General features: G+C 43.6%; 1 protein-coding gene across 3 annotated transcripts in view; it reads left to right on the top strand.

Annotated features, from left to right (window-relative positions):
- Positions 1 to 27,957, top strand: part of Myof (myoferlin) — a 147,917-nt gene that overhangs the window by 69,238 nt on the left and 50,722 nt on the right. For 2 of the 3 annotated variants that reach the window (XM_087907939.1, XM_087907940.1), the window contains exons 16-27: positions 1,190 to 1,272; positions 3,560 to 3,598; positions 5,079 to 5,203; positions 6,369 to 6,485; positions 10,983 to 11,160; positions 12,458 to 12,582; positions 15,583 to 15,689; positions 17,501 to 17,693; positions 18,789 to 18,944; positions 21,805 to 21,936; positions 23,851 to 24,014; positions 27,064 to 27,178. In XM_087907939.1, coding sequence (XP_087764065.1) covers positions 1,190 to 1,272; positions 3,560 to 3,598; positions 5,079 to 5,203; positions 6,369 to 6,485; positions 10,983 to 11,160; positions 12,458 to 12,582; positions 15,583 to 15,689; positions 17,501 to 17,693; positions 18,789 to 18,944; positions 21,805 to 21,936; positions 23,851 to 24,014; positions 27,064 to 27,178 — 1,534 coding nt within the window. The remainder of the gene's footprint in view (positions 1 to 1,189; positions 1,273 to 3,559; positions 3,599 to 5,078; positions 5,204 to 6,368; positions 6,486 to 10,982; positions 11,161 to 12,457; positions 12,583 to 15,582; positions 15,690 to 17,500; positions 17,694 to 18,788; positions 18,945 to 21,804; positions 21,937 to 23,850; positions 24,015 to 27,063; positions 27,179 to 27,957) is intronic. The other variant, XM_087907941.1, reaches the window with a different exon arrangement.

Consider the following 27,957-nt stretch of genomic DNA (forward strand, 5'->3'; position numbering starts at 1 on the left):
AGACAGGGAAAGGGAAAGGGGAAGGAGGAAGGAGGGAGTTTTTTGAAGTGTTCTTACTAGACTAACTTCTTAGAACAATTGTCCATCTGAAGACTGTTGGGGAGGCTACTTGTTAGTTTTCCAGCCATCCAGACTCCAAAAATAATCACACAGAATCTGTATTAATTTCAAAACTGTTTGGCCAACAGCTTAAGCATATTTCTGGCTAGCTCTTACACTTTTAGAGAAACAAGCAAGCAGCCTCCCCCAACATAAGACCAAAACACTGAGCCTTAGGCTTCAGAATGGACATGCTCTAGATGGCTAATGAAAAAAGAAATAGAACAGACCAATGTTCATGTACATGCCAAACCGAAGGCCTCTCTAGGATGCCTACAGAAGGGCACGCATATTTGTACTTGTAGTGAATATTGGCAAAACTTTCCCCACAGTTTAGGTAAAATTTAAGTTTTAATCAAGCAGTTGTGCTCTGAGAAACATTTGTCATATAGTAGGCGTTCAATACATATTTGAATTTAATTAGAAGAGACTTTTTCTCTCTTTGATAGATCCCTAGATACAGCCTATTATACTTGTTAAGCCATTTAAGTCACCATAAAAATTGCTGTGGACATGGTAAGGCATATCTGACTAGTTTACACACCATAATTACAGTCCACTCATGAACCCATAATGTAACATCATAAAAGCTGAAGTGTAGCCATTTGAAAATCCTTTGACTTTTCTGTGAATCTCAGCTTCATGACAGCAGAATGAATAATCCAATTGGACCAGGGTTTCTAGAGTGGCCGGAGAGTCATCTAGACTCGCAGGCTGTGTATACATTCCTGGACGCTAGCCCAGGTTTCCTGAATTGAACTTGGACAGATGAGGGTGGGAACTTTCCACACAGTCCTTAAGTATAGTAAAGATTGAGGCCACTGGGCAGGATCCTTCTAACTCTTCTGTTAAGATTATTGAAATGACCCAGGTGGTGGCGGTGGCACAGGCTTTTAATGCCGATGATCAAGAGGCAGGTGGATTTCAGTGAGTTTGAGGCCAGCCAGGTCTACAAAAGTGAGTTCCAAGACAGCCAGAGCTGTTACACAGAGAAACCCTGTCTCTCCAAAAGCGAAACAACAACCACCAAGATGATTGAAATGAAGGTATAACTTTACAGGCAGAAGTTGTAACGTCTTGTTTTACACAGGGACCGGCTTACCAAAAATGACGTCGTTGGGACAACGTACCTATACCTCTCTAAAATTGCCGCCTCTGGGGGAGAAGTAGAAGGTAAGTCCCTTGAGGGTCAGAAGGAGACTGGACTCAAAGCCTCTAGGAAAGAAGGGGCCAAGGTGCTCCAGCAGTGCCATGGTCAGCGAGCAGTAGTTCTTACACAGAAAGCACAAACTGAGGTGGTCACCTAGAAACAGGCTTGGCGTCTTAAAAGGCAAGTGTGTTTGGGCACAGGACTGGGACTCCAGTTGCAGAGGGGACTAAGACAGGAGAATCACATGTTCAGGGCCTGCCTGAGCTACAAGGAAGTTTCCCTCTAGCCTAGGCTACTAACACGACTCTGCGTCAAAACAGGAATGAAGGGACTGGCAGTGTAGCTAACCAGCAGAGTGTGTACCTAGAGAATACAAAGCACTGGACTCAGTTCTCAGCATCCCCACCCCTAGACAACTCCCCCTATAGGTACACGGAAGCCCAGTGAGTCCAGTGAGCCGTGACAGTGGTGTTTTGGCAAAACACCACTATAATAATTAACGATGGAAGCAAAGAACAATTTCAAATTGTTTAGCTCTCTTGCTCCCATCCAAACCTTTTATGCCAGGAGCTGTTTTAGAATTGTCTTGCTTGTCAGTATGGAGCGCCCACACATCGCTGTGCCTGTTAGGGTTTGGTGCATATCCAGGGAAGTACTTAGACAAGAGGAAAAATTAACGTCAGCACATTGATGCCTGCAGCTCGAGTTTTCCAGGGGCCAGTAGGTTAAACATGTTGAGGAAAGTGAGGTAATTTGGAATAAGATTTTTGTCTTGAGAAGCTGAAGTTTCCTTTTATCCTAATTTTATGTGCTTAAAGAAGAGCATCAATATGGGGGTGGAGAAATGGCTCGGTGTTAAGAGCATTCACTGCTGTTGCATGGGACCCAGGTTTGGTTCTCAGTACCTTCAAAGTGGCTACAATCATCAGTAAGTTCAGTTCCAGGGGCTCTGATGCCCTTTTCAGGCCTCTGCAGGCACTGTACATGCATGATCCACATATACAACATGCAGGCAAAACACATAAAATAGCAAGTAAATCGTATCAATCCTAACCAATGTCAAGAACCTGAAAGGTCCTAAAGATAGGATTTTAAAAAGGCACTGGTTTTCCAGATCTTGAGATGTTAAAAAGAAAGACAATTATAAATCTCAGGGGAAACAAACAGGAATGCATAGTTCAAATATAAAGTCCTGTGTAGCACTATTTTAAGCAAGCAGTTGAAAGTCAGAATGAGATTGCACCTGCATGCTCTCTGCTGGAGGGATCCCAAGACTGGAGCTTCAGCACAGAAAGCGGAACGGTAGCCCCTTTCTCTGCAGAGGAGAAAAGTGGATTAAGGTAATAGTTATTTATTTTATTTCTTTTAAGCCCACAGCCCTAACTCTGAACAGAGCGCAAAGGCCACCGCCCTTCTCAGATGTTAAACAAGCACAGAACACAGAGATGAAAAGCGGAGCGAGGAAGGGCAGGCGTGCTCGAGGCTCTTTGTGTTGAGTGGGCATCATAGATGCACCCACTATAGGTTAAAAACAAATCAGTAGAGGTTCAAAAGGGGCCACATCTGTAGAGAGAAGGGGCAAAAGCAACCCAATCCATTTATTAAGTAAGGAATCATTAAATATGATCTCAAGGTAGTGGTTCAAGAAATACCGGTAAAAGTATTTTACTTCATGATAGCATCAGAACCAAACCCAGAAATTGTTAGAGGCAGTTTCAACCCCCTCCTCTGAGAATTTCTGCCATTACAGGTCCTACAGATAGCCTGGTTTGGGATCTAAGAGTCTGAGAACAACAAGGAGCTGCCTCCCCCCACCCCGTGCCTCCCCTCACCCCCAACTCCATGTACACAAAGAAACAAACTGTGCTTTGCATCACATAATCCAGGGCTAACTACAGGTGTTTGCTTATATTACCTCAAACCAAATTAACTTGCATTTTCTGTCCCTGGGCCCAGCTAAAGACATGTAAATGTTGTATTAAAAGCATGCCATGTTGTTAACTTCACCCGCTTCCTATGGCCATGGGAACCCAGCTCTTCTCAAACGCCAGCTCCTTGGCGCTGGTGAATTTGGGTTATTCACATGTGCTGGCTCTACCACTTGTGACAAAGCTTTTCACCCAGTTGACATTTAGCTGGTGAGACTAGGACGAGGAATTCGAAAGACTCATGGGATTTGGAGGTGAACTGGGGATTCCCTGCTGTTGCTAAGCTGCTTACTCAGCACAGAATACGATTAACTTTGCGATGTGTGTTTTTATACTGTCCATGTGTTTCTTGTTTTTAACCAATCATATTTTTACTACATAGATCTCTCCTCTTCGGGAACTGGGGCTGCATCATATACAGGTTTACGCTTTGTAATTTTGCTGTCTTCTAGAGCTTCCTATCTACTGTCATCTTACTGAGAATATATTGATTGACTGATTGCCTTAGAACCTTCTCCTTGGTGTTTCACTGTCTCAAATACAGTTTTGCTAGAGTTAGGATGTTTCATGAGTTGTGTGTGCTTGTCCTGCATGACTAAAAATTGAATATCAATTTGATAGCCAGCCTCCGTGCCATGTTTCGTCTTTCACCCTGATGCACACCATTCTGTGTGGCTTTACTGCAGATAATTGTTTGGAGATATAATGCTTTCTGTGATTGCTTATGCTCAACGGGTAGAGATGCGGGGCACTACTAAGTTAACGATTCCGATAGCATGTGAAGTACCTTTGCCCCACCTTTGATGTCAGTCTCCAAGTTGGAGGATGAGAGTACTTTCCACTTCTCATGCCTGCCTAGTAGGAGATATCATAACTTGTCTTTGGTTTCTGCAGCACTCGCCATTTTTTGCAAGTTTGCCGATTGTTGCCCAGCACAGTTCTCTGAAGGCAGATGTCACTGTTCCTCTTATAGCTGAGGATTCTGAGTCAGAGAAGCAGTGGTTTTAGCAACTGTCGAGTACGAATGTTTTCTCTGAGACGCTCTGCTTCAATCCTTTATTCCTAACCAGCTCTCTGGCCCGCTCCACCACTGAATGTCAAAGACATAAAATCAAACTAGTGAACCAACTTTGATGTCCATGTATTGCCCAAGAATGCTCCTAACTCTGCTTTTTGGAGAAAAAAAAAATCCACCGCTCTTCCACTTGGGAGCCTTCAGACTGTTGATGGAAGCTCTTGTCTTCCCCGTGGTCACCCATGATTTCCTCTGGGCTTGACTGTTTCCTTATGTTGCCCTTATAGTCTTTATTGAGAGGTAATCTTGCTGAGTCCAGGTAGCAGAGACAGAGTTTATCCAAGTAGCAGAGACAGAGTCAATGAATGGCCCCTGCTTAACACTTCCGAACACCATATGGTCTTAGAACCAACCATAAGGAACTCCTCAAGACATTTAAGATTTTCAGTGTACTTTTAACAGCACCTACCATACTCCTCCTTGAGGTTAAGTGACATCTTTATGGGTAACATCAAATAAATCTGGCACATCATTTAAATGACTTCTTAAAACAATGTCATTTTTTACTCCAAATGTGACGAAGTTGTAAACTTGCAAAAAATGTGAAGATTGATCTATGATTCTTTCATTTAAATAGCATTATTTTGTAAGGATAGGTTTTCTAAATTATCCCAATTTTTGTCTAACATCTTAAAGCGATAGTAAAATGGAAATATGGCAGGTCCCACAGCATTAATAATTTTCACTAATATAACTCATTTCACTAATATAAATTCACAAACTAGAGAAAAAAACTTCATCTCACCTAACTGACTACTAACTAACTTTTATTTCCGTAGTGTGAATGTGAAAGACCTGAAATCTAATGGTGATGTTTATATCTCAGCAAACACAGGAGAGACAGAGGTGGGCTTTGTCCCCACATTTGGACCGTGTTATTTGAACCTTTACGGAAGCCCCAGAGAGTACACGGGATTCCCAGATCCCTACGATGAGCTGAATACAGGGAAGGTTAGTTTCTCAGTGAAGGGTGTGGTTGACGGATGCTGGTTAATGGGGTTCCTTCTTATAATAGCAATAGACATCTCATGTAGGGGCACTAACATTCCCCACCCGTAACTCACACCTACCATCCAGCTGATAAAATGTTAACAGAGAGAAATCTTACATTTCTTAAAGACTTAGAATTAAAGGTGTCTGGAAGGCTGGGCATGGTAGTACACACCTTTAATCCCAGAACTCTGGAGACAGAGGCAAGTGGATCTCTGTGATCTTGATGCCAGCCTGGTGTTCTAGGCCAACCAAAGCTACATAGCAAGACTCTGTCAAAAAAAAAAAAAAAAGAAAGGATTGAAAAGAAAAGACAGATTCTGGCCAGCAAGTAATCAATTAATGTGGTTAGTGACACATCTATGTCTGTCCAGTCTTCAACTTGACATTAATGGAAACATCAGGAGTCAATGCTGTCCTTCCTAGGAAGACCCTGCACGGCTTTGTTCCCATGCATGGTCCAGGACTGGCAGTGGAACGACTGTGGAGACACCACGCTGTCCTTGACACCACGCTGCTCCGTTTCACTGATGGGAAGCTCTCTTTGGATTATAGTAGAAGTAGTCACATCTCTTTTGATTATCCCCCAATACTCAAAATTAAAGCACATTATAAATGACCCTGAGAAGGGAACAGTAGGGACAGTGAGGAATTGGGAGCCGTTCATTTCCCTCCAGCAGATTCTATGAACAGCACTGTTGAGCATGGTGGAGAAAAAGATCCAAGTAAATAAATACAAATGCAGGGCTGTTCTGATGAACTAAGATGGAGGAGACTTTGAGCCTAGACACTCACCACCCTGCTTGAGGAGCTCCTTCCAGACCCAGAGCATGGTTTCCGAACCCTGGCCTTGGCCAAGATAAGACATTTTCTGACCTAGCGTCTCATGGCATCATTTGGAGTCCACCTGAAAGTAAATGGCTCTACTTTCCGATATTAAAGTCTGAGATTAGTAGGAGTTACTAGCTGATTCACTAAGGAGGTTGGGACCACACACACACACAGGTGCATGTGTGTATATGTGTGAGAGAGAGACGGGGGAGGGAGGGTGAGAGACCCTGATTCGATAGACGTTTTTTGCTGTGTTTCCTGTCTATGGGGATAATCCTGTGTTCTTGCCTTCCAGGGAGAAGGTGTAGCCTACAGAGGCAGGATCTTGGTTGAACTGACCACTTTCCTTGAAAAGAAACCACCAGAAAAGAAGCTTGAGCCCATTTCAAATGATGACCTTCTGGTTGTTGAGGTAAATGTTAGTGTGACCATTGCATGGGATGGAAGGGATTGAGGGCACCAAGAGTTATCTATAGGAGAAGTGGAGAAAGACCAGCTTCGTAGACAGTCCCCCCGACATTCCCTCACGTATCTATGACAACCCTATGAAGATAATGAGGCTTGCTTCAGCCATTGAGATGTAATAGGTGTATCGCCTTTGGCACTCTGGCCAAAATTGCTAAACATAGTTTCAGGGCAGAAGGACTCATTTTTGGTTCACTGTTTCTATGGGTTTGGTCCATGGTGGTATAGTCCCATGCAAATTGAATAGAACAGCATCAGGAAAGGAGTGTGTAGTTGAGGGGTTTCTTCACTGTGGACAGGCAGCCGTAAAGGGGGGGGGGGGTAACAGAGAAAGATGCCAGGATCTTACAGTCCCTGTGATCTGCTTCCTCCACCTCCTACTGTCACCAACTCCCGATTATGTCATCATGACATAAATCCAGCAAGGGATAATTGTAATTATTCTCAGGAGAGGAACCTTGGTGGGTGAGCAGATTGTATCTTGATTTTAAACATATCGTTTGGAATTAAGAACTATGAAGAAATGCCATGATGGATGGACCTCCAACCATTATGATACTTCATGGGTTTTGTTGTTGTTGTTTTCTGCTCTCTCATCAGAGTATAATTTAAATCCAGGCTCCTTCTCTTCACTTTAAAGAACTGTAATGAAAGAAGGGTAGCTGGGTAGACCCACTGAAAGTAATAAACACCAGCAACCAAAGAAATTTATTTCATTCGTTTGGTTAAAAATTGGAAACAAAAATGAAGAACAAAGAACAAACCATGCATATTGCCCATTGCATATGTCAGTGATATTTTTTTTAACTGAGACATAAAACAGAATCTGTCTTCTTTGTTCCAAATAATTAAACACAGATAGTGAAATAACTTGTACCAGACACTTAATTAAAACCAAAATGTGAAAAACAACACCAACAACTAACATTTCAAGGCATGAGAGGAGATGAGAGTCTTAGCGTACCCCCACCACAGAGCAGTGAGAATCACACAAGAGTGAGGTGAGCGAGCGTCTCTACCTAGTGAATCTGGTTAACTCGGCCTAGAACATGATCCTGGCCATTTTCTCACACAGGTCGGATGTCAGGGTAGAGCTGGTGAGGCTGCAACAGAAAGGGAACTTGTTGTCAAAGAGCCCAGAATACCCAACTCCCTAGAGCAGAACCGACCTTGCTCTGGGTGGGCCTGGTGGATGGATCCTGCCAGGCAAGAGTTGCGGTAGGGTCCAGCCTGGTGCGTCCATCGATGGTTCCAGATGGTAGAAGATAAAGTGTTGCAAACACAGCGTTGTTCTAGCACCTACTGCCTCCTGTTTCCTTGATTTTTTTTCTTTCATTTTTGTTCTCAGATCTGGGATCTGGTTTTTTGTTGTTGTTGTTGTTGTTGTTATTGTTTGTTTTTTTATTTTGAACTTCCTGTTTTGTTTTGATTTTTAATTAGCTCATGCACAATTACTTGTTGTCTGGTTTTGTTGAAATGACAAGACAGACTGTATTTGCTGCAGTAATGCCCATCAAAGTGGCTGGCTATAAACATACTAGAACCACATGTGTCTTAAGGACACTCTTAATAAAGGCAACTGATTTGCTATTTTCATCTACCTTATAGCCTGTCAGGACAGACAGCCAGCTTGCCCCACCTTCTTTTCTGCTTAATTTTCTTGGGAGTAGTGTAAGGCTTTTTTTCTTACTGCTACCACAAAGTCTCAACCCAAGATGAATATCTAGTTTAATGCTATAGTCAAGGTGTATCCATCTTTCAGCTGGTTACCAGCAAAGATCAGCCTTGGGCATCTTGACCTTAACATTTTCTGTAATGTGAGAGGGTTCAACCTTGAACTTGATGGCCTTTCCCATAAGGATCTTTATGAAAATCTGTATCTTGGTGGTAGTTCTATCTCAACTGCTGGATCGTCTAGGCTCTGTTCCTGAACCATGTTCTCTCTATTCTTCCTTCCCATCCTCCTTGTATATGACCTACCTTATTATTCCAGCATTTTATGAGCTTGTATTTCCCCCTCAGGCACAACTAAGATTCCCCCTTCCCCCTTGATGTCTCCCATTGGTCTGGACAATATTAAGGGCTTGATAAATGTTGCTTGAGTCGGCGCATACAGATTCTCGCATCATCTCAGCTAGTTGTTGGCCTTAGGCAGCTCATAATTATAAAGTCGCCATTTTGGTGAAAGATGATTTTGACATCATCTAGCAGAACCCTCTAAGACGGCTCTAAGACACCCTCTGAGCTACGAGCTCTTGCAGAATTCTTTCTAAATCGTTTGCTGCAACATTGGCTTCACAGTCAACCACCTGGAGAGCTTTAGCCTGGGTATTTAAGCTTAAGGGTTTCCTATCTTAGTTCCCTCACTGTCTTGGTGGTAGAGGAGCTGGGGACACAGATGCTATTTACCAGGAGCCTGAAGAAACTCACAATGAAGCACCTTCAATTACTTTGGAAGAACTTTGGGGATATTGGAAGCTTAATTTGAATTATCCAAGGTTTTAAAAGCAGGAAGCTCTTTATACTAGTTATAATTTTATACACAGCATAACTTCTTCTTTACAAAATACCAAGAATAATTTAAGAAAAGGAAAGTTGTTGGGAAAAAAAGGAAACATAATTTGGGGCTTGAGTCAGGGCCTGAGATGGGTAACATTGGCTGTAACTTGATGAGATCTGGGGTCACCTAGATGATCTCTCAGCACACCTGTGGTAGAACTGTTAGACTTGGTTCACCAAAACAAGTGAGATGACCCACCCTAAATGCAGGAAGCACCGACACATGGGTTGGGGTTCTGAGCTGACTAAAATGTAAAGGCCAACTGAGCATGGTAGTTACCTCATCCTGCTTTATGTCAGCCTAAGCAGTATGAGCAGCCACCCCAAGCTCCTGCTACTGTGCCTTCCTCACTATTCTCAAACTATAAGACAAAATTAACACCCCTCTATAAATTTTAAGTGCCCATTTGTCTGCGTGAGGGTGTTGGATCCCCTGTAGTTACTGAGAGTTGTGAGCTAACATGTGGGAATCAAACCTGGGTCCTCTGGAAAAGCAGCCAGTGCCCTTAACCACCGAGCTATGTCTTCAGCCCAACTGAAGTTTAAAAGAGCCCAACTCTTTTAAAGTTGCTTTTGTCAAGTATTTTGTCACAGCGATAAATCCAACAAATAAACAAAAATCCAATGTAGGATCCAGAATAAATTGTCATTATTGAAGTGTTAATTAATACGTAAGCCAACAACTAGCTGAGATTGCCTGGCTGTCACGAGAACTTCTCACAGCCTGTAGTCTTGTAGAAAGAGAAAGGAACATCAAGAATGACGCAAGAATAATTGTGTCTGATTATACTTAGTAAATAAAAAGGATCTTAGTGTTTTTTTAAATGTTTCTGAATCAGTTGTCTGGGTATCTCTGTAAATCAATGGCCAAACTTTTGACTCATATAAACCAGAAGCCCACAATTAGTGCTCCATTCTATTGAATAAAGCCTTGATCTAGATAGAGCAAGAAAGAGTCATCAGTTAAGTTACTAATGGGGAGAGAGAAGAGAGACTGGGTGGAAGAGAGAGAATACAATTCACTTCTTTTTAAACTGAAAATTAAAATCTTGATTGTTATTTCTAATTAAAAATGAACACTTCAGTGACTCGAAATATCAGCCACGTATAAGTTAGAAAGTAAAGCTGCCGCTATCTCTCTGCCCTCTAAGATAATATCACCGTTAGCAATTTGAGTTATATTCTTCCAGACCCCTTTCATATACATCAATATTAAAAATATATATTTAATGAACTCATTTTAAATATATCCTTTTGGAGCTGGGGGTGTAACTCCCTGGTGGAGTATTTGCCTACCATTTGTAAGGTTCTAGGTTTAATCGTCATCAAAATTAAGTATGAATAAAATAAAATACTCCCCTTACCTATATTTGCACTAGGGTTTACTTAGGTTGTTGTGAATTTTCATCCTATTAGGACAGTAACATACTTTGCTTAAAGGGTGTTGTGGCTGGAAGCTTTTTCTCTGTCCTGTCTGGTCCCGCTAGACCGGTTTCTCTCCCGTCCTCCGGTCCCCATAGCCACTTATAAAATAATCATTCTGAAGCTCAATATTAATTATAATTCGTTGGCCGATGGCTCGGGCTTGTTACTGGCTAGTTCTTACATATAAATTAACCCATTTCTATTAAGGTGTATTGCAGTGTCTCGAAGACACTTGTATTATTTACCCCTCTTTCAACCAGCTCCATAGTGATGATCCTAATACTTTAATCTCTGCCCACTTACATGAGAAGTGGAACTGGTGGATCCAAGAACATTCCCCTCTGTCATTTCGTACAGCACTAATTACTTGGGCTTAGAATTGTAGCTACTGGAAATCCACATATATATATACACAGACGAATGAAGTGGTACTGAACTTGCACCTATGCTTATTTTATAGAAATACCAGCGAAGGCGGAAGTACAGCCTGTCCGCCGTGTTCCATTCAGCCACCATGTTGCAAGATGTCGGCGAGGCCATTCAGTTTGAAGTCAGCATCGGGAACTATGGCAACAAGTTTGATGCAACCTGTAAACCTTTGGCATCAACGACTCAGTACAGCCGCGCAGTATTTGATGGTAAGACTGGTGCTGAGTGCGCTCTCTTATTTATTCTTCCTTACAGTGGATATCTCTCAGGACAAGAAGCCTGTACTATACCTTCCCTCTGGTGGTCATTATGCCTGACATCTCATTAGCTAATATAAGTGAGGAAGATGATTGGAGTTTAGGAACCCACAAGAGTGGCTAGACTTGGGGGGCCAGTGAGTTGGCTCCATGGGTGAAGGAGAGTGTCACCAAGCCAGGCGACCTGAGCTCAGCCCTCAGAACCCACCTGTTGGAAAGAGAAAACTGTTTCCTACAAGTTGTCCACTAATTGCCCACTCACGTGCACACCCCATTACATGGGCGTGCTAGCACAGGGCAGGTAGGGAACGGGGGTGGCTGGACCCAGGTCCTATTTCCCAGGAACTGAATCCCAGGTTCCCGATCCTATGCCCAGGCTGGACACAAGATCTTATAAAATCCCAAGATGGTGACCCCACTAAATGCCCTATTCCCTAGAGCAGCTGTACCCACCAAGCCCTTATCTCCCTTAGATTCAGTAGATGATTTGAATTACACTCTGGCTCAGGTGCCAGGAGGGCCAGACTTTCTGATCCTCGCTGTTACTCACCCATCACCTCGTTTTCTTCTAAAAGATTCCGTTTTTATTTTTGATTATATGTTTGTGTGTATGGCTCTGTGCACATAAACAGTCCAACAATATTGCTACATTTTTACCTACATTGTTGAACAAGATGATTTAAAACATAAAATGCCCTTAAAATATCAAATACTTAGTCCTAGTTACAGAAAGCTTCCAAGTATTGCCAACCCCATGCAGGCAGCCGAGGTTTGCAAAGAACAGGGTTTGGGGTGGGGTGCTTGTTCCTCTTCCAGCAAAAACAGTAATTTAAAAGAACAGTTTTCATGAGGAAACAGTGAACCCCAGTGTGCTTTACTCTTATTGCAATGCATATGACATAACCACCGTGAATGTCCAGCTGTGTGATCCTGAGATTATTGTCCTCAGTTTGCTGGTTATTTTCGAGAGATTTACAAAAGCAAATGAACGGACCGCCTATTCCTCTGCTGCTCAACAGAATAAAATGGATGAATCAGAATAGTGCCTGGGTGTGGCTCAGTAATAGAGAAGTGCCCCAGCTTGTGCGAGGCCTGGGTTTGTTCTCCAACACCCAAAACAACAAACAAACAAACAAGACCATCCCCCAATTATGTGGATTTATGAGTATTTTTGCAGTGCGTCTATTTAATAAATATGCTGCCCACTTCAAGTGTCCCATGTTCACTGATTTCTGACTCTCCGTACCAGGGAACTACTATTACTACTTACCCTGGGCCCACACGAAACCGGTGGTCACCCTGACTTCCTATTGGGAGGATATTAGTCATCGCCTGGATGCAGTGAACACCCTCCTAGTCATGGCAGAGCGGCTGGTGAGTTATCCGTCCTGCACTTCCTTTCACCAAACCGAAAGTTAAACACCAGTTAGTATGTTAGCTTGGCCATTGTAGCACAGGGTCTTAAGAGACAATGGTTGACGAGGTAAGAGGAATTTCTGACTAAGAGCTGAGGGAAACGGTCTGGAGCTAGCAGAAGTTCATTGGTACTGTGGCCCAAGCTCTTCCCCTCTGGTTGAAATTACCTCAGTCTGTCCCATAGAGACAGCTCACCACAAACATCCACCCTCCGGCCTAAGGGGCGGGAAAAAGTGAGGCAATGACAAGGACCTCTCACTAGGAAAAACCCAGAGGTCAAACACTTGATTCCCGCTCACTTTCCATTGGCCAGAATCCAGTCATATAGCCATATCTAACCACTTCCATTGGCCAGAATCTAGTCATATAGCCATATCTAACCACAAGGAAGTGCAGTCTTAGGCTTGTGTGAGCACATTCCAGAATACAGGTTCTCTTCCTGAGAAAGACAGGAGGATGCAAAAGGCTAGAGGCCAGAGAAGAGGGGCTCAGGTGTTACCATGATTTGTAGATGAAGGGAGCTTTGTTCCTATAGCCATGTGCACCCTGTGTGGCTTTGCTGTGGTCATAGTAATAACTTCTACCATGGGAAGAGCCAGGCCTGCATTCTCTGCTCTTGCTTCAGAATGGAGGAAAGTTCTGTCTTTGAAAACCGTGACGGGAGTTCCCTCTGGTGGAACTCCATAGTGGTATCTGTATGATTTCACCTTCTTGACATTGGTCTCCTACAGTTGCGAGGAGAACGTGGCACGTCTGAGACAGAGATCCTAGGTTGCTTCTGTTGGGTCTGGATAAAATCCACCTGGCATCAGTGCTTTTATTTCAAAATTATGTTAATTTAAGGTGCAAGAAAAAGGGTGTATGGAGACAATATATGTCATATATGTGAAATATCACAGTGATCTCATTAATATGTGTTTAAAATACCTTAATGACAAAAATTTTAATTTATATTAATATGATTTTATAAGGGCTAGACCAAGATATATGAGAAAATAACCTGATCAAAGACTTCATAGCAAATATAAAAATACTGCTTTTTGATATAAAGGCAATATGAGCCCTCTTCCTACCATCTTTCCACGCCATCCAAATGGTACATGTGAATGTCCTGACTGATGCTCTCGAGAGTAGCAGCAATGCTGAGAGAGGCAAGGACTGGGTCAGTATAGGTTTCCCAGTCAGAGTCCAGTTTCTGTCTGTGATGAGCAAACACAGTTACCCTGGGGAATTTGAGATCACTGATGATTGCAGAGCTGGGAAGCTTGTCCTGAACCTCTCCGGCAGTGAGTAGTCACAGGCGTGGATCAGTCAGCCCCAGATTTCATGCGCAGCTCCAAGACCCTGAATGGAAGCAGAATAATTTGTTCCCATCCCATCGCTCGGGTTTCATTTTGCCGACAGCCCCAGGGAGCATCACAGACCCCTGAGAAGTAAACATGCTTACGAATAGCGGGCATCACAGACCCCTGAGAAGTAAACATGCTTACGAATAAAAAGCCTCCGTGTGGGGGTGGGAACACCATTGCAGAAGGATAGTTGAACTTCACTATAAAATCGAGGGGACTAGATAGATAGCTCTGTGATTAGGAGTGCTTGCCCCTCTTCCAGAACACCTGGGTTTGGTTCCCAGCACTCCCGTGGCAGTTCACAACCACCTGTGATCTCCAAGGGATCTGCTGCCTTTTTCTGGCATCAAGGGTACCTGGTACATGTGTGGTGCACAGATGTACACCGAGGCAAAACATTTATGCACACAAAGTGATACAATTTAAAAAATAAATAAAATTGAAATACTCTATTCTTAATAGTTTCTAATTCCCTTCCTCAAGGGAGCTGGTGGAGAACTGGTCCCATCTTTCTTCTGGTGATGTGTGGAGCATTCTTTGGGGGGGTTTTACCCTGGTTCTTACCATCTCTCTCCACTGACCAAGCTGTCTGAGCTCCAGGCCAATCTTGACAGAGACAGTGGCTTTCCATGACCAGGACTTTGGCTAGGCACAGGGGCACTCCCTTCCTCTCTCTGCCGACAGCTGCTCAGCACTAGCATGCTCGTGTGTTCTGAGCTTATCTTGCACTTTCTCAAGCCCAGCCCTGAAATAGTCATTCTTCTAAAATGCTTTAGCTATTTTAATGGGAAGTGGCATGAAAAAAAGAATCTGGTTACTAGAGTGATTATGATTACTGTTATATCGTTGCTTATAGGCTTTGTCAGCCAAGAAACTCAGGCTCTCTCTCTCTCACACACACACACACACATGTGCACACATACACACACACACACACACATGTGCATACAGACATATGCATAGTTACTTCTATATCTGTTGAATTTTATTGAAGGCCAGAATGATGCCTCTAATTTTAGTATTCTACCAAGGATGTAGGCTTTCTTACTTACGGTGACACTCCAGTTTCTGCTGTCCTAAATATAATCATTCATTTGTTCAAACTTAACTTCCATAGATCCTTCACTGTGAACAACAAGCCTCCTGATTCAAGTTTGATACAGTTGGGACTGCCTTTGTTTTGTAACTCAGGATAAATAATCAAAATGCTATTTTCATAGGTTTCTTTGGTTAGTTCAAGTATTCATCTAAAATATAATGAAGCCCATAGTGTTTCTATTAAATTCATTTTAGGGTTTCCTCACCTATTTCTACTGTTTCTTTCTGTTTATTTTTGGACTGTATAAAATATTTTCATGGTTCCAAAGGTCAAAACACGTGATAAGGTTTTCTATTGCTTAAACTTACTAGTGCCGATTGCATTTTGAAGAAAAGTAAATAGCAAAAAACTATGGTAAGCATTACTAAGTGAGAAACAAAACCCTCTGGCTTTTCTATAATTCTGTCTTTTTATGTCCTAACCCCACTCTCTACTCTACCTCAGAAATAATGCTGTCCTGGGTATAATGGCAGAATTTCCAGTTATCTCTCCTCTTTCTTAATTCTTCAGCAATCAAACATAGAGGCTGTGAAATCAGGAATCCAAGGTAAAATTTCTGCAAACCAGTTGGCGGAGCTGTGGCTGAAGTTGATCGATGAAGTCATAGAAGACACGAGGTACGGGGGGTCTTCCTGTCTCCACATCCCAGCCATGTCCTCAGACTGTAAACTCTTCTAGAATTCTTAAGTATTTCCCTGAAAAGCACATTTGAGCATTGTTTTTTTAGCTTCTTGAAATCTCCACCTCACCCCAGAAGGAGTTTCTGAATCTGGTTTGTTGCCCAGGGAGGCCTAGATTGAACTCCAGGAAGCTGGTCCCAGCAGCCTAAGGCAAAGGGGGAATAGAGGGGAAGGGAGGATAGAGTGACAAGCCTGAGCCACCCTCCTGAAGAAGGACTCTTGACTTCCACAGGGAGGTAGGAACATTGATTCCACCTCTCAGAACAATGTTCCTAATTCATGGTTTGAGAAACAGTTTGCTTCTTTTACTTAGTGTCTCAAGCACTCCACACCCCTTTAGCAGCAACTCTTACACTAAAATAACAACAGAGACAGAGTGGCCCCTAACAAGGATGACATGCAAATTCATAAAGCATTATCTGTTAAAACAACAACACCAACACCACACACACACACACACACACACACACACACACACACACACACACATACATGCACACACGCATACACTCCCCAAACCAAGTTAGACAAAACTAGTACATAGGCTTCGTCACAGGCCTTTTCATTGCTGTGGTTTGGAGAACTAACTCAGATCTTTTGTTATTTAGAAATCAGGGGGGAAAGTGATTCATCCCAAACTCATTTTAAATATTGGCTAATAAAGCCATGACCCAGGAAGGTCGAAAAGAAAAGCACATTGAGTAATTCCTCTTGCTCTGAGGAACCAGATACTTCCCCCTCTAGGGTAGGACTCTGAGTCACCCTGTCTTCTTGTGCCTTCTAGTGGTCTAGTCGGGTTATTGACGAGCAGCTGAAGTGGAGAGGCCACTGGCTTTGTGAGCACTTAAAGCTCACACTGAGAGGCTGAGGGATCCTAAGGGGTCACCTCTTAGTTACAGATAGGAGAACAGAGAGGCCCCAGGGCGCCTTGGTGCTGAGAAGGACCTACCCTCTTAGCCCTGCCGCTCCTTGTCACCGCCAGCATCTCACTCATCTCACTCTCGCAGGGCCCAAGTGTGACTTGAGCTCAACAGCTTTTCGCATGTGTTTCTGCTCTACGTGGCCACTGGAGGATTTTAACCCTTTACACACATGCTGCCACGGTTGTTAACGAAATCAAACCAAAATGTGGAGTTGCAGTTTTCAGTTGGAAAATGCCTGTGAACCGTAGGCTTTGCTGAAGAAGGCATGGCCATATCCAGCTGTCTTTAAAGATGTGAACTGGAGTCTCTTAAATGCTGCGTAGCAGGCAATCCCATGATTGAGGAAAACCATGCTAGATATCCTTCCTTTAGGGTGTCGGGTGAAGTACAAATGGCTGGAAATTCTAGGTGGGGACAGGGAAGCGTAGATGACAGGGCTGACCTGAGTCACTCACTTAGCCTTCTTTCTTTGGGTGGGGGGGGTCCCACCACTGGGACATGGATGGAAATGGTCCTAGGCAAGCGGTCCTTCCTGTTTTCTGGAACTCTTCCAGAACCTTCTGAGATGACAGCAGTGATGAAGACGGTGGCAGTGAGAATATTGTTTAGACTCTGCTGCTTTGAAATCTTTACTCTCTTCCCTGTCAGGGCCACAAAAATGTCCTCAGTTCCAGCTCAAACCAAGCAGTGCCATAGGATCAGTGCCGACATTTCAGTCTACATGAAATGCATGCAGACATATGTTCAACACGTGTGTAAACATAAGGACTCTGTTTTGAAGCCTAGAATGTCACTCTTAAGTTCTCTTTCTTTCCCTTCCTTTAGATATACCTTGCCCGTCACAGACGGAAAAGCCAACGTCACGATTCTGGATACTCAGATCCGAAAGTTGCGGTCCAGGTTTCTCACCCAGATACACGAGGCAGCTGTGAAGATGAGATCTGAAGCCACTGATGTGAAATCCACCTTGTTGGAAATCGAGGACTGGCTTGATAAATTAATGCAACTTACTGAAGAGGTAGACACCTTGGAATTGTGTTAATGGCATCTACTTCCAAAAGGATTCTGTGGACAGCACCATGGATGGGCTGATGGATGGAGCATCTGGCATGATGTTTGTTTGAGACCGTGAATGATCTGGTGAATGATAAAAACCAAAAGAGTCACTGGGCTGGGAAGGCCACTGAAGACTGGGGTGAAAGTCCCAAAAGTCAGGACAATAATTTTGAGTTGGGCCTTAGAGGTGCCTGCAGGAAAATCGTTGCTGTCACAAAGTGTTCTGAGTGATGAAATAGTAGAGCATGACATAGAGAATTAAAATATCTCTATATTGTGGATTAGAAAGATGTAGATTTAAGTCCTAAATCATATGTGGCCTTGGACAATATTATTCACTTAAGCCCGCTTTCCCTACCTGTAAAATGGAGAAACACAGTACTTGTATCACAGCGCTGTTGTGGAGATACTTAAAGAGGATGATGACGGTTACAAAGGGGACAGCACGGTGCAGGGCACACAGGAGTTGCTAGATAAGTGTGAGGTATCCCTCACCTCTGCGGCTGAAAGGACAAGAGTAAACAGGCTCCTCCTGTCGTCCAGTATCTAGGGGATAGTGTCTTAGAGTCTGCCCGTTCTTATGAGAACTAACCCTCTTCTGCAATAATGGCGTTAATCTGAGCTTGCGGGTCAATCACTCATGACCTACTCATCTCTCATTAGCCCAATTAACATTGTTGAATAAATCTTTGGACATCTAACCCTGAGGAACACATTCAAGCCATGGCAGCGGGTGACAGCTTGCAGCTTTTCAGTCTGCTGATGTTTTCTTTAAATGATGCTTGAGAGATGAGAGGGTGTTTTCTAAAATGCCTTTCAGACCAGAGTGGGGTGCAACTCTTCACCTGCTTCCCTGTTTCTCCCTTCCTTCCCCCCAACACCCACAGCCCGTTCCTTAGCCCTGTGTAACCTCTGTGTGACTGAAGAAGATGTGTGTCTCCTGACTTTGAGACACAGTATTGACCACAGCCCCAAGGGTCTAGCCTGCTATTTCTCCAGCCTGTCTACATATAAACTCACCTTGTCTGCTTTCTTTTCCACCCAACTCACTGCGCAGCCTCAGAACAGTATGCCCGACATTATCATCTGGATGATCCGTGGAGAGAAAAGACTGGCCTATGCACGGATTCCTGCCCATCAAGTCTTATACTCCACCAGTGGTGGGAACGCGTCTGGAAAATACTGTGGGAAAACGCAGACCATCCTTCTGAAGGTACGTCTTCACAGTGGAAAAAGTGCATGCAAATTCTGTTCCGAAGGAGGGGTTGCTATGTCATATTCATCTGTTACAGAGCTAAGGTGTTTAAGATCAGTGCTGGCCTGTCTGGTCCTTTCCGGGATCATAGGTTTTAGAAAGTGACATGAAAATGGCTGGCCTTCAACCACAGACACCTCTCTAGATGTCTCTGACACTAATAGTAACACGATACTGCCATTTGCTTTCTGGCATGCATGTCGCGCTCTTAATGTCTCAGACAAGCAATACATTTATTTCTTCCGCTGATGCCAAGTGTTTGAGGAAAGTGGGTGGCATAGTCAGTCATGGGATCAAGGTTCTCTAGAACAGACAGAATGAATACACATTAAGAGGATATTTATTAGATTGGCTTATCGGATAGGATCTGGGTGGCTCAACAATGGCTTTTTCAATCAGAAAGGCCAGGAACTGGTGACTGATTATCGGTCCACGAGGCTGGATGTCTTAGCGGTCTCAGTCTGGTGCTGAAGGTTCGGCCGATTTCTGAAGAGCAATTGGTCTTCAGTTTCCATTGGAACTGGAAGCTGAGTCCTAATATTAGCAGTGGCAGCACCAACGTTGATGAACTTGACAGCAAAAGTGAAAGCAAGCAGGCATAGAAGAAAGATCTTTCTTCTCTTTCCTTCATCTGGTTGCCACCAGCAAGTGCTGCCCACATTTATGATAGATCTTTACACTTCAGATTATTTGATTAAGAAAATTCCTCACAATAGAGCTGGAAAGATGGCTCAGTGGTTAAGAGCACTGGCTCCTCTTCCAGAGGTCCTGAGTTCAGTTCCCAGCAACCACATGATGGCTCACAACCATCTGTAATGAGGTATGGCATCCTCTTCTGGCTAGCAAGTATAAATGCAGACAGAATACTGTGTACATAATAGATAAATCTTTAAAAATATTCCCCACAGCAGTGTCTAGCATCTTACCTTTTGATTCAGATCCTGTCAAATTGACAACCTTGATCAACCACCACAAACAGAAGGTGCTCTAATATAAAAAAGTTTTGATAATTGCTACTTTAAGCAGAAGTTTTGAATATCATCATCATCAAAATAGTCATCATCATCACTATCGGTTTTTTGAGACAGGGTCACTATGTAGATCAGGTTGGCCTAGAACTCACAGAAATCTACCTGTCTATGCCTCCCAAGTGCTATGGTGTGTGCCACAATGCCACACTCATTCTGAATATTTTAGAGTCATGGACTCCTTCAAGTACTTTTTTGGGGAGTATTGTGCATGTATCTGATATTCTTCCCATACTTTGCAAGCTTCCTAGGACCCATAACCCCATCCTAGGAACCCCGCTAAAGAATTTCTATGGACATGTCTTGAAAAACTGACAGAGGCCTGGGCTGCATCTAAGAACTCAACATAGCCCTCATTGGCATGCTTTGATGCTCTATCCTGTCTACCCCAACAGCAGTTCCGTGGATTTAAGAAAGGAATAACCAGTTTTGAGACGAGAAAGGGCTGGGCTAAGGAGATGAGCTCTCTATGACCAGGAGCTGTCTGCTGACCTTTATTAGTGTTCACATGGCTCTTAGCCAAGAGGTTGTGAGTAGTGTTCGAGTGGCCGTCTTCTTTCAGATGTCTTCTGCAGCATGAATCAGGCTTCAGATAAACCTCAATTAAAATCCCCATCAGCAGTAGTGGAAGCAAACTTATTAATTAAAAAGCTTCAAGGAAGCCAGAGAGCCTAGGGTGTGTGTCCCAGGTTAGGTTGTAGAATCTAGTGAGTAAACAGAAACAAATGCTTTAAAGAAACTCTGTATATTTAACCCTCATTATATAGCTTGAGAAGTCGTTTAGTTCAGTGAGATTTTTTTTTTAGTCTCAGCGTCTCTTTGTAACATTAAAAATATTATTGTAGATTACAAAGGGCTTTTGTTTATATGACTTGTATCCCCAGTACTTGTAATAGAAATTAAAATAGAAAACAAACACAGGACACAGCAGACTTTGTCTCAACACACACACACACACACAAATATGCTCACTCACACACACCCCTATCTCTAGGTCAATTTATAACAGAGCTTTTTGTTAAGATACTGGTCACTTGCTAATGTGTGAGGTGACCTGTGAGAGCTTCCTCCTTTATCACACCAAGTATTAAGCAGTCAGGCACTCAAGGGTGGGGATTTAACAAAACTAGTAATCAATACTGGGTTTTTTTTTTTAAAAAAATCCATCAAAATTGTTTTACGCTTTTTTTTTTTTTTTTTTTTTTTGCCAAAGGAATTCTTTAGTGGAACTGGCATTTCATCTTCTGTGCTGGAGAGTTGAGTGCTGTTAATCTGTTAATACCCATGGGTACAGTGGCATGCCACTGCCTCATCTGTACAAATGCCAACAAAACAAGACAGATCTCACGTTGGTGCTCTTAGGAATAGTGTTCTGCCCTTGTAGACCTCCTGAAATGGTCTCAGGAACAGGTGACAATCTACGGCTCACACTTTGAATGGTCTCAGGGACAGGTGGGAATCTACAGCTCACACTTTGATTGACTGACTGGTTGGTTGAATGACAGACAGTTTGTCAATGAAGGAAAAGACGTTCTTGAGAATGGAAGTGAGTCAGAGAGCTGGGAAAGGCCAGGCACTCTTGACGGCTGTGGGAACTTCGAAACTTACTGCTTTAGCTCCTATTACAGTCTTTGCTGTAGGGTCATTTGTCAGTTTTAACTAAAGCAGATACAAACTCAGTCCGGCAGGAGCCATGAGTAGAAGTTGAGCATGCTTGAGCTTTAGAGTGACGTCACAGTTCATGCGGTATCTGTCCCATTGTCACCTAAGATGCTATTGTTCATCCACAGTATCCACAAGAAAAAACCAATGGGCCCAAAGTGCCTGTGGAATTGCGAGTGAATATCTGGCTGGGTTTAAGTGCCGTGGAGAAGAAGTTCAATAGCTTCGCCGAAGGCTCCTTCACCGTCTTTGCTGAAATGGTATCTTTAATGACAGCCCTGTCTTCTCTCTAGTAGAGCAGAACTTTCTCTTTTTAACTACTGATAGCAGTCATTACTACCTCCTGTTAAAGAATCTTAGCCCAAGAGATGAGGAGAAGACCCTCCTGAGGATTATTGACAGTAGAACACTCCAGAGTGACTACCTCCTTTGTGTGACAATTCAAAGAGGTGACCTCCAACCAATGGCCTTGAAAATGCACGCTTTCCCAGCGTATGGCACTAGAACCAGTAGCAGTTTGGTGAATTGGTGCTGACATGCGCACACTAAGTAGGCTACACAAACATGCACACATGTCTCTGGGTGTCTTTGAAGTATTTCACATGTGCCTGTGCATGAACTTCCTACTACCCTGCCTACTGCTGCCGCCTCAAGGCCGTACTCCCAAAGTCACTGAAGGTTACCACTTCTACTCTTAGTGAATCCCTGTGTCCGTGCTGAGATTTGTGCTTGGATTTTATTAGCGTCATTCTGGCTTCCAAGCAGAAGTGACAAGAAAGCCGTGTTCCTTCATTCTGCTCCCTTATCACATGCATCCTAGTCTCATGGATCCTTGTCATAACCACTTAGAGGGCCTCTTCTCCAGGCTCAGATCAGTACCTGAGACTATACTCTTGTGTTCTTGCTCCAATGCCATCAAGGACATCTTCACATTTCCTGCCTCCCTTCGCAGGTAAAAACTTACCTGTGTCCTGGTAACTCATCTTTTCTATAAGATCAACATCAGGGGGCTGGAGAGATGGTTCAATTACTAAGAGCACCCCCTGGCTGCTCTTCCAGAGGACCTGGGTTCAGTCCCAGCACCCTCATGACAGATCAACTGTCTGTAACTCCAGTTCCAGGGGATCCAACACCCTTATACAGATATTCATGCAGGCAAAACACCATTGCACATGAAATAAAAAAAATATAAATAATTATTTAAATAAAGATCAACATCAGATAAACATATGAGTTTGAAACCAAACGACACCCACAACCCTGGGAAGTCTCACCTCTTTCCATGGTTGAGAGCATGAAGACCAGACCATCATGGATTTACAGACGATAATTTAGAAGGGAACGGCCAGGGTGGTGAGACGGCTCAGTGGATACAGGAGTTTGTAGCTGAGGCTGACAACTTTAGATTAAACCCTGAGGCCCACATGGTCAAAGGAGAGAACCAGCTACCAAAAGTTGTCCTTTGACATCCTTGCACACGTCAGGGCTTGTACACACACACACACACACACACACACACACACACACACATACACACACACATAATATATTTTCTTAACTTAAAAATGAACACTGTAAACCAGAGTCAACCATTGCCATGAAACTTGCTTTCTAGAAAGTTCTTCTTCTGCCTGCCATACTCAAGGAAAGGTTCAGAAACTCTAAAACCCCTAAAGGAAATCATGTTTCTTGTGTATTGTTTGTGCACTACCTGGGCAATACCACCATCCATTGGTGATTCTTGTGGAGAAACATGTCCAAAGTTTCTAAGCAGGAAACTTCACGAAATCCACACGCATTCATAAGTTGAAGACTGTTGTGGATTTTTCGCTGACATCGTCCATTTAGTGTTATTTAAAGAATGAAAACAACTCCCATGATGCATCACGGTTCGCAGAACACATTCACAACCGTTTGCACATATGGACTCTAGAATAAGTCTAAGAAACCTGTTGTGCCCAGTTTACAGACGACTATATTGGCTCTTAGGAGGATGAGCGACTTGCCCAAAGTCTCCTGAGCACTGGCAGGCCCGAATTTAGGTCCATACTTTTTGTGTGTACAGCTTTTCTGCTTTCTGTTGCAATCTAGTCTCAGATCTGGGCAAATTTAGATTTCACAGCTGGCTCGCTTTCTCAGTCTCTGATAGTATTTCTCCAATCTGTTTTTAACAGTATGAAAACCAAGCCCTTGTGTTTGGGAAGTGGGGCACATCTGGACTGGTGGGACGTCATAAATTCTCTGATGTCACAGGAAAAATAAAACTCAAAAGAGAATTCTTTTTGCCTCCCAAGGGATGGGAGTGGGAAGGAGACTGGGTAGTCGACCCTGAAAGGAGGTGAGTGTTCAACTTTCTATGTCATTTATTTTGTTTAGTTGTGTGTGTGTGTGTGTGTGTTCAAGTGTTTGCTTGCCTTAGCACACATGTAAACATCAGTAGACATCTTTGAAGAGTAAGTTTTTACCTTCCACTTTGTTGAACCAGGGTCTTTTGATTCTGCTGTTATTCTGTGTCCAGGCTAGCTGGTGCACAGCTTCTGGAAGATTCTCTTATCTGTCTTCCAACTTGCCTTAGGAATGCTGGGATGCCTGATGTTCACCACCACACGCAACTTTTTCTGTGGGTTCTTGGGTTCCAGCTCAGGCTATCAGACTTGAGTCCTGGCTGGAGCTTTTACCCATGAAACCGTCTCTCCAGCCCATCCATCGTCATTCTTATTAATATTAATTTTACCCACTGACTAGGACTAGGTCCATAGAAATTTACAAGAAGTTGGAAGATACCATCAGTCCCAAAAGACAAAAATAAGGCACCTAAGGGAATGCAGGGTATAGGTCTGTTAACCCCAGCTACCCAGGGGCTAAAGTAGGAGGGTTGCACACTTGAGGTCTGCCTGGAGTGCAGATCGACTCCATTCAAGTCCAGCAACTTACAGGACCCAGTACCAAAATGCAAAGTAAAAGTCAGGGAAATGAGCAGGAATATATCTTCGTGGTAGAGTACTTGTCTCTCATGAGCAAGGTTGTCAGTCCAATACCCAGTACAACTCTGCCTATGCCTAGATCTAAATACGTTTTTATATATGTCTGTCTTAGTTAGGGTTTCTATTGCTGTGGAGAGACACCATGACCACAGCAACTTTTATTAAGGAAAGCATGTCACTGGGGTGACTTGCTGGCTTATATCCATATCATGATGGCGGGGAGCATGGTGGCGTGTAGGCAGACATGGAATGGCTACATCTTTGTCAGAACGCAACAGGAAGTGGACTGTGATTCTGGGTGCTATCTTGAGCATATATGAGACCTCAAAGCCCACCTCCACCGTGATACATTTCCTCCAACAAGACCCCACCTACTGCAACAAGGCCACACCTTCTAATAGTGCCACTCCCTTTGGAATTATGGGGACCAATTACACTCAAACTACTACAATCTCTCTCTCTCTCTTTCTCATATACATATATATATATATATATTACAATCTCTCTCATATATGTATATATGTATATGTGCACATATACATGTATGCATATGTTTGTCTGTATTGCAGATGTGCTAGGTGTTAGTTCTCAAAGCAGATTTTGGCTGCAAGGATCACAACAACTACAGAGCCATCCTGGCTGGTGACCCTGCCCCAATCCTAAACTCTCTAGCCCAGAATTGGGCTTCGCTTCCCCCAGCTTCTCTGATTTCTCATATAACCCAACCATCTTTTTTATTGTTTTTATTGAGTTATGCATTTTTCTCCACTCCCCTCCTGAACTGACACTCGGTCATGCTTGAACATCCATAAGAAACATTAGGGGGTACAAGTCAAAGAGGTGAATTATGTGCTATGTGGATTGTATCTCAAAAGTTGTTAGTAAAAAGAAAAAAAAACATGTACTGGAGATATTATATCTCAGTGGTTCATTGTTTGTCTTCCGTGTGTGAGGTCCTGGGTTTGATTCTCAATACACAATAGAGTAATAGAGGGTTAGTTATGCTTCCCCTGAAGTCTGGGAGTCCCAGATTTCTAAATGTAGCCAGGATGGTTGGGGACCTAGTTCAACTGGTTGAGTGCTTGCCTGGAATGCACAAAGCCCTGGGCTCAAGGTACAGCATAGAATAATCCAGGTGTGGTGGCCCACACCTATATTCCCAGCAGACAGGAATTCAAGGTCATCCTCTGCTAAGTGGTGAGTTCAAGGGTATCCTGGGCTATAGGAGACCCATCTCAGTCAATCAATCAACAAATACAAAGTAAATAAAAATGGTTGGTGACAGCATTAGTCCTAGAGCTCCCTCTACTGACCACCTTGTGATGGCACATTTTGGGACCTGTATTGCAAGGTCTCCTTTGGAGTCATCGCATGGGCCTAAAAAAATGAAGGAAAAGGAGCATGCTGGTCTGCCAGACCCAGGGCCCACACGTCCTTGCTTCCGGTGCAGGACTGTTTGCTTTGCTTGGAATTGTGGGAATTGGTGAGGAGTGGAGGTGGAGAGTTGAATTGAACAGAAGGAAGGGGGTGAGGACTGGAAAGGTAGAGAGAATTGTGACTGGAAAAAGACAAGGTTGGGACGCCAGCCAAACCTTTGGGCCTCCTCTGGGGTGCAGAGGAGAGATGGATGATTTCAATTTATACAAATGGTTGGGGCTATTGGCTCTTTGATACCCCTCCAGGGTTTGGTTGGAATCAAATAGTAGAAATATTAGGGAGGGTAGAAAAAGTAAGGGAAAAAGAACCGTCACTTGAGGGTCCCTGGCAGACAACTCAAGGCGAAGTTGGAGCCTCTGTGTCCTTCTTCCATTGAGTTTTAAAATCCAAGCCAAAGCTGGCCAAGCAGAGTCAGCACAGAGCGATCGAGGGCCCCAAAGGGTCTGGAGTGTGAAATGAGCTGGCTCAGCTGTCTTCTTAGAAACCACCAGCTCATGTCGCGTAGAGCAAGCAAGCCAAGGGCACACATTTCCACACAGCCTCACTGCATTCCCTGTCCTTTGAACTGTCAGCCAAGAGTTTCACTGAGAAAACTCTGGAAAGCCCATACTGCAGCAAGCAGTGTGGAAGACACTCTCTGGGCTCCCTGTAGGGAGCGGTTCAAGAGCCCTTTTAGCGCTCTTTTCCTGGCTCCAGTCTAATTACTCAGAAGGAGCGACCGTGCCAAGGCGAAGAGTCCTCTATAATTTAGGTCTCGCTGGCCCAGACCCCTCTCCGAATGACTGTCAAAAGCTTTTAGTTCAAAGTCAGATTTGGAATGGAGAGACCAAAGGGCTCAAGCCAGAAGGCCAGAAGGGAAGTGGTGTCATTGCAAGCTGTAGGGGTCGCCCAACAGTGTGAAATAGCTGGGGTTCCTGGTTCCGCTTCCATTTCTCCTGGGTAACAAGAGCCCTCTCTCACCCACAGCCTCCTGACTGAGGCGGATGCAGGTCACACAGAGTTCACGGATGAAGTCTACCAGAATGAGACTCGCTATCCTGGAGGCGAGTGGAAGGCAGCAGAGGACACCTATACGGATGCGGTGAGCCACCTGCATGCCCCATCTCTGCATCATGAGACACAGAGATGCTCCACCCTCTCTTCCCTCTGCATCCCCGGTTCCAAATAGTGTCCCATTTACAACAGAGGCCCCGCAAGTGCATGCTCATCGCTGACATCCAATAAGCGCTGGGCCTCTGTGGCTAGACACTGCTCCAGCATCAAGTTTGAGTTGTGCACAGTTTCTAGGTAAAAATTTACTATCTAGTTAGTATTTCAGATCACAAAAAAATGAAATGTTCACTTTAAAGAAATACACAGGCAAGCAAAAACAAAAACAAAAAAAAATAAAAGTTAAAAAAATGGAGCTGAGGAGATTGTTGACAGCTAAGAGTGCTTGATGCTCTTGCAGGGGACTGGAATTCAGCTCCCAGCGCACATGCTGGCAGACTGCAAACACCTATACTGCAGTTGCATGGGCTCCCATAGCCTTCTGGGGCCTCTGTGGACACTCTTATGCACGTGCACATAATTGCACACATCCCCAAAAGTAAAAATAAAAATGTTAAACTTTAAAAAAAAAATCCAGTGGTCAGGGAAAGGAGAAGTAATTCTCCCCGCCTACCACTGTCCTCTGTAAAATAGCCACTGTTGCAGGCTTCTGTTTTTATACAAGTGTGCTTTTTCCTCTTCAAACTAGAATTGTGTTGGCCACCCAATTCCACAACACATATTTTCACATAATGATATATTTGAGCACCTGTGTGTGTGCATGCTCATGTGGATGTGTGCACACATGCACAGAGAAGCACATACAAGTGT

The sequence above is a fragment of the Myodes glareolus genome, chromosome 7 (assembly GCF_982192425.1).
Source record: "Myodes glareolus chromosome 7, mMyoGla1.1, whole genome shotgun sequence".
NCBI lineage: Eukaryota > Metazoa > Chordata > Mammalia > Rodentia > Cricetidae > Myodes > Myodes glareolus.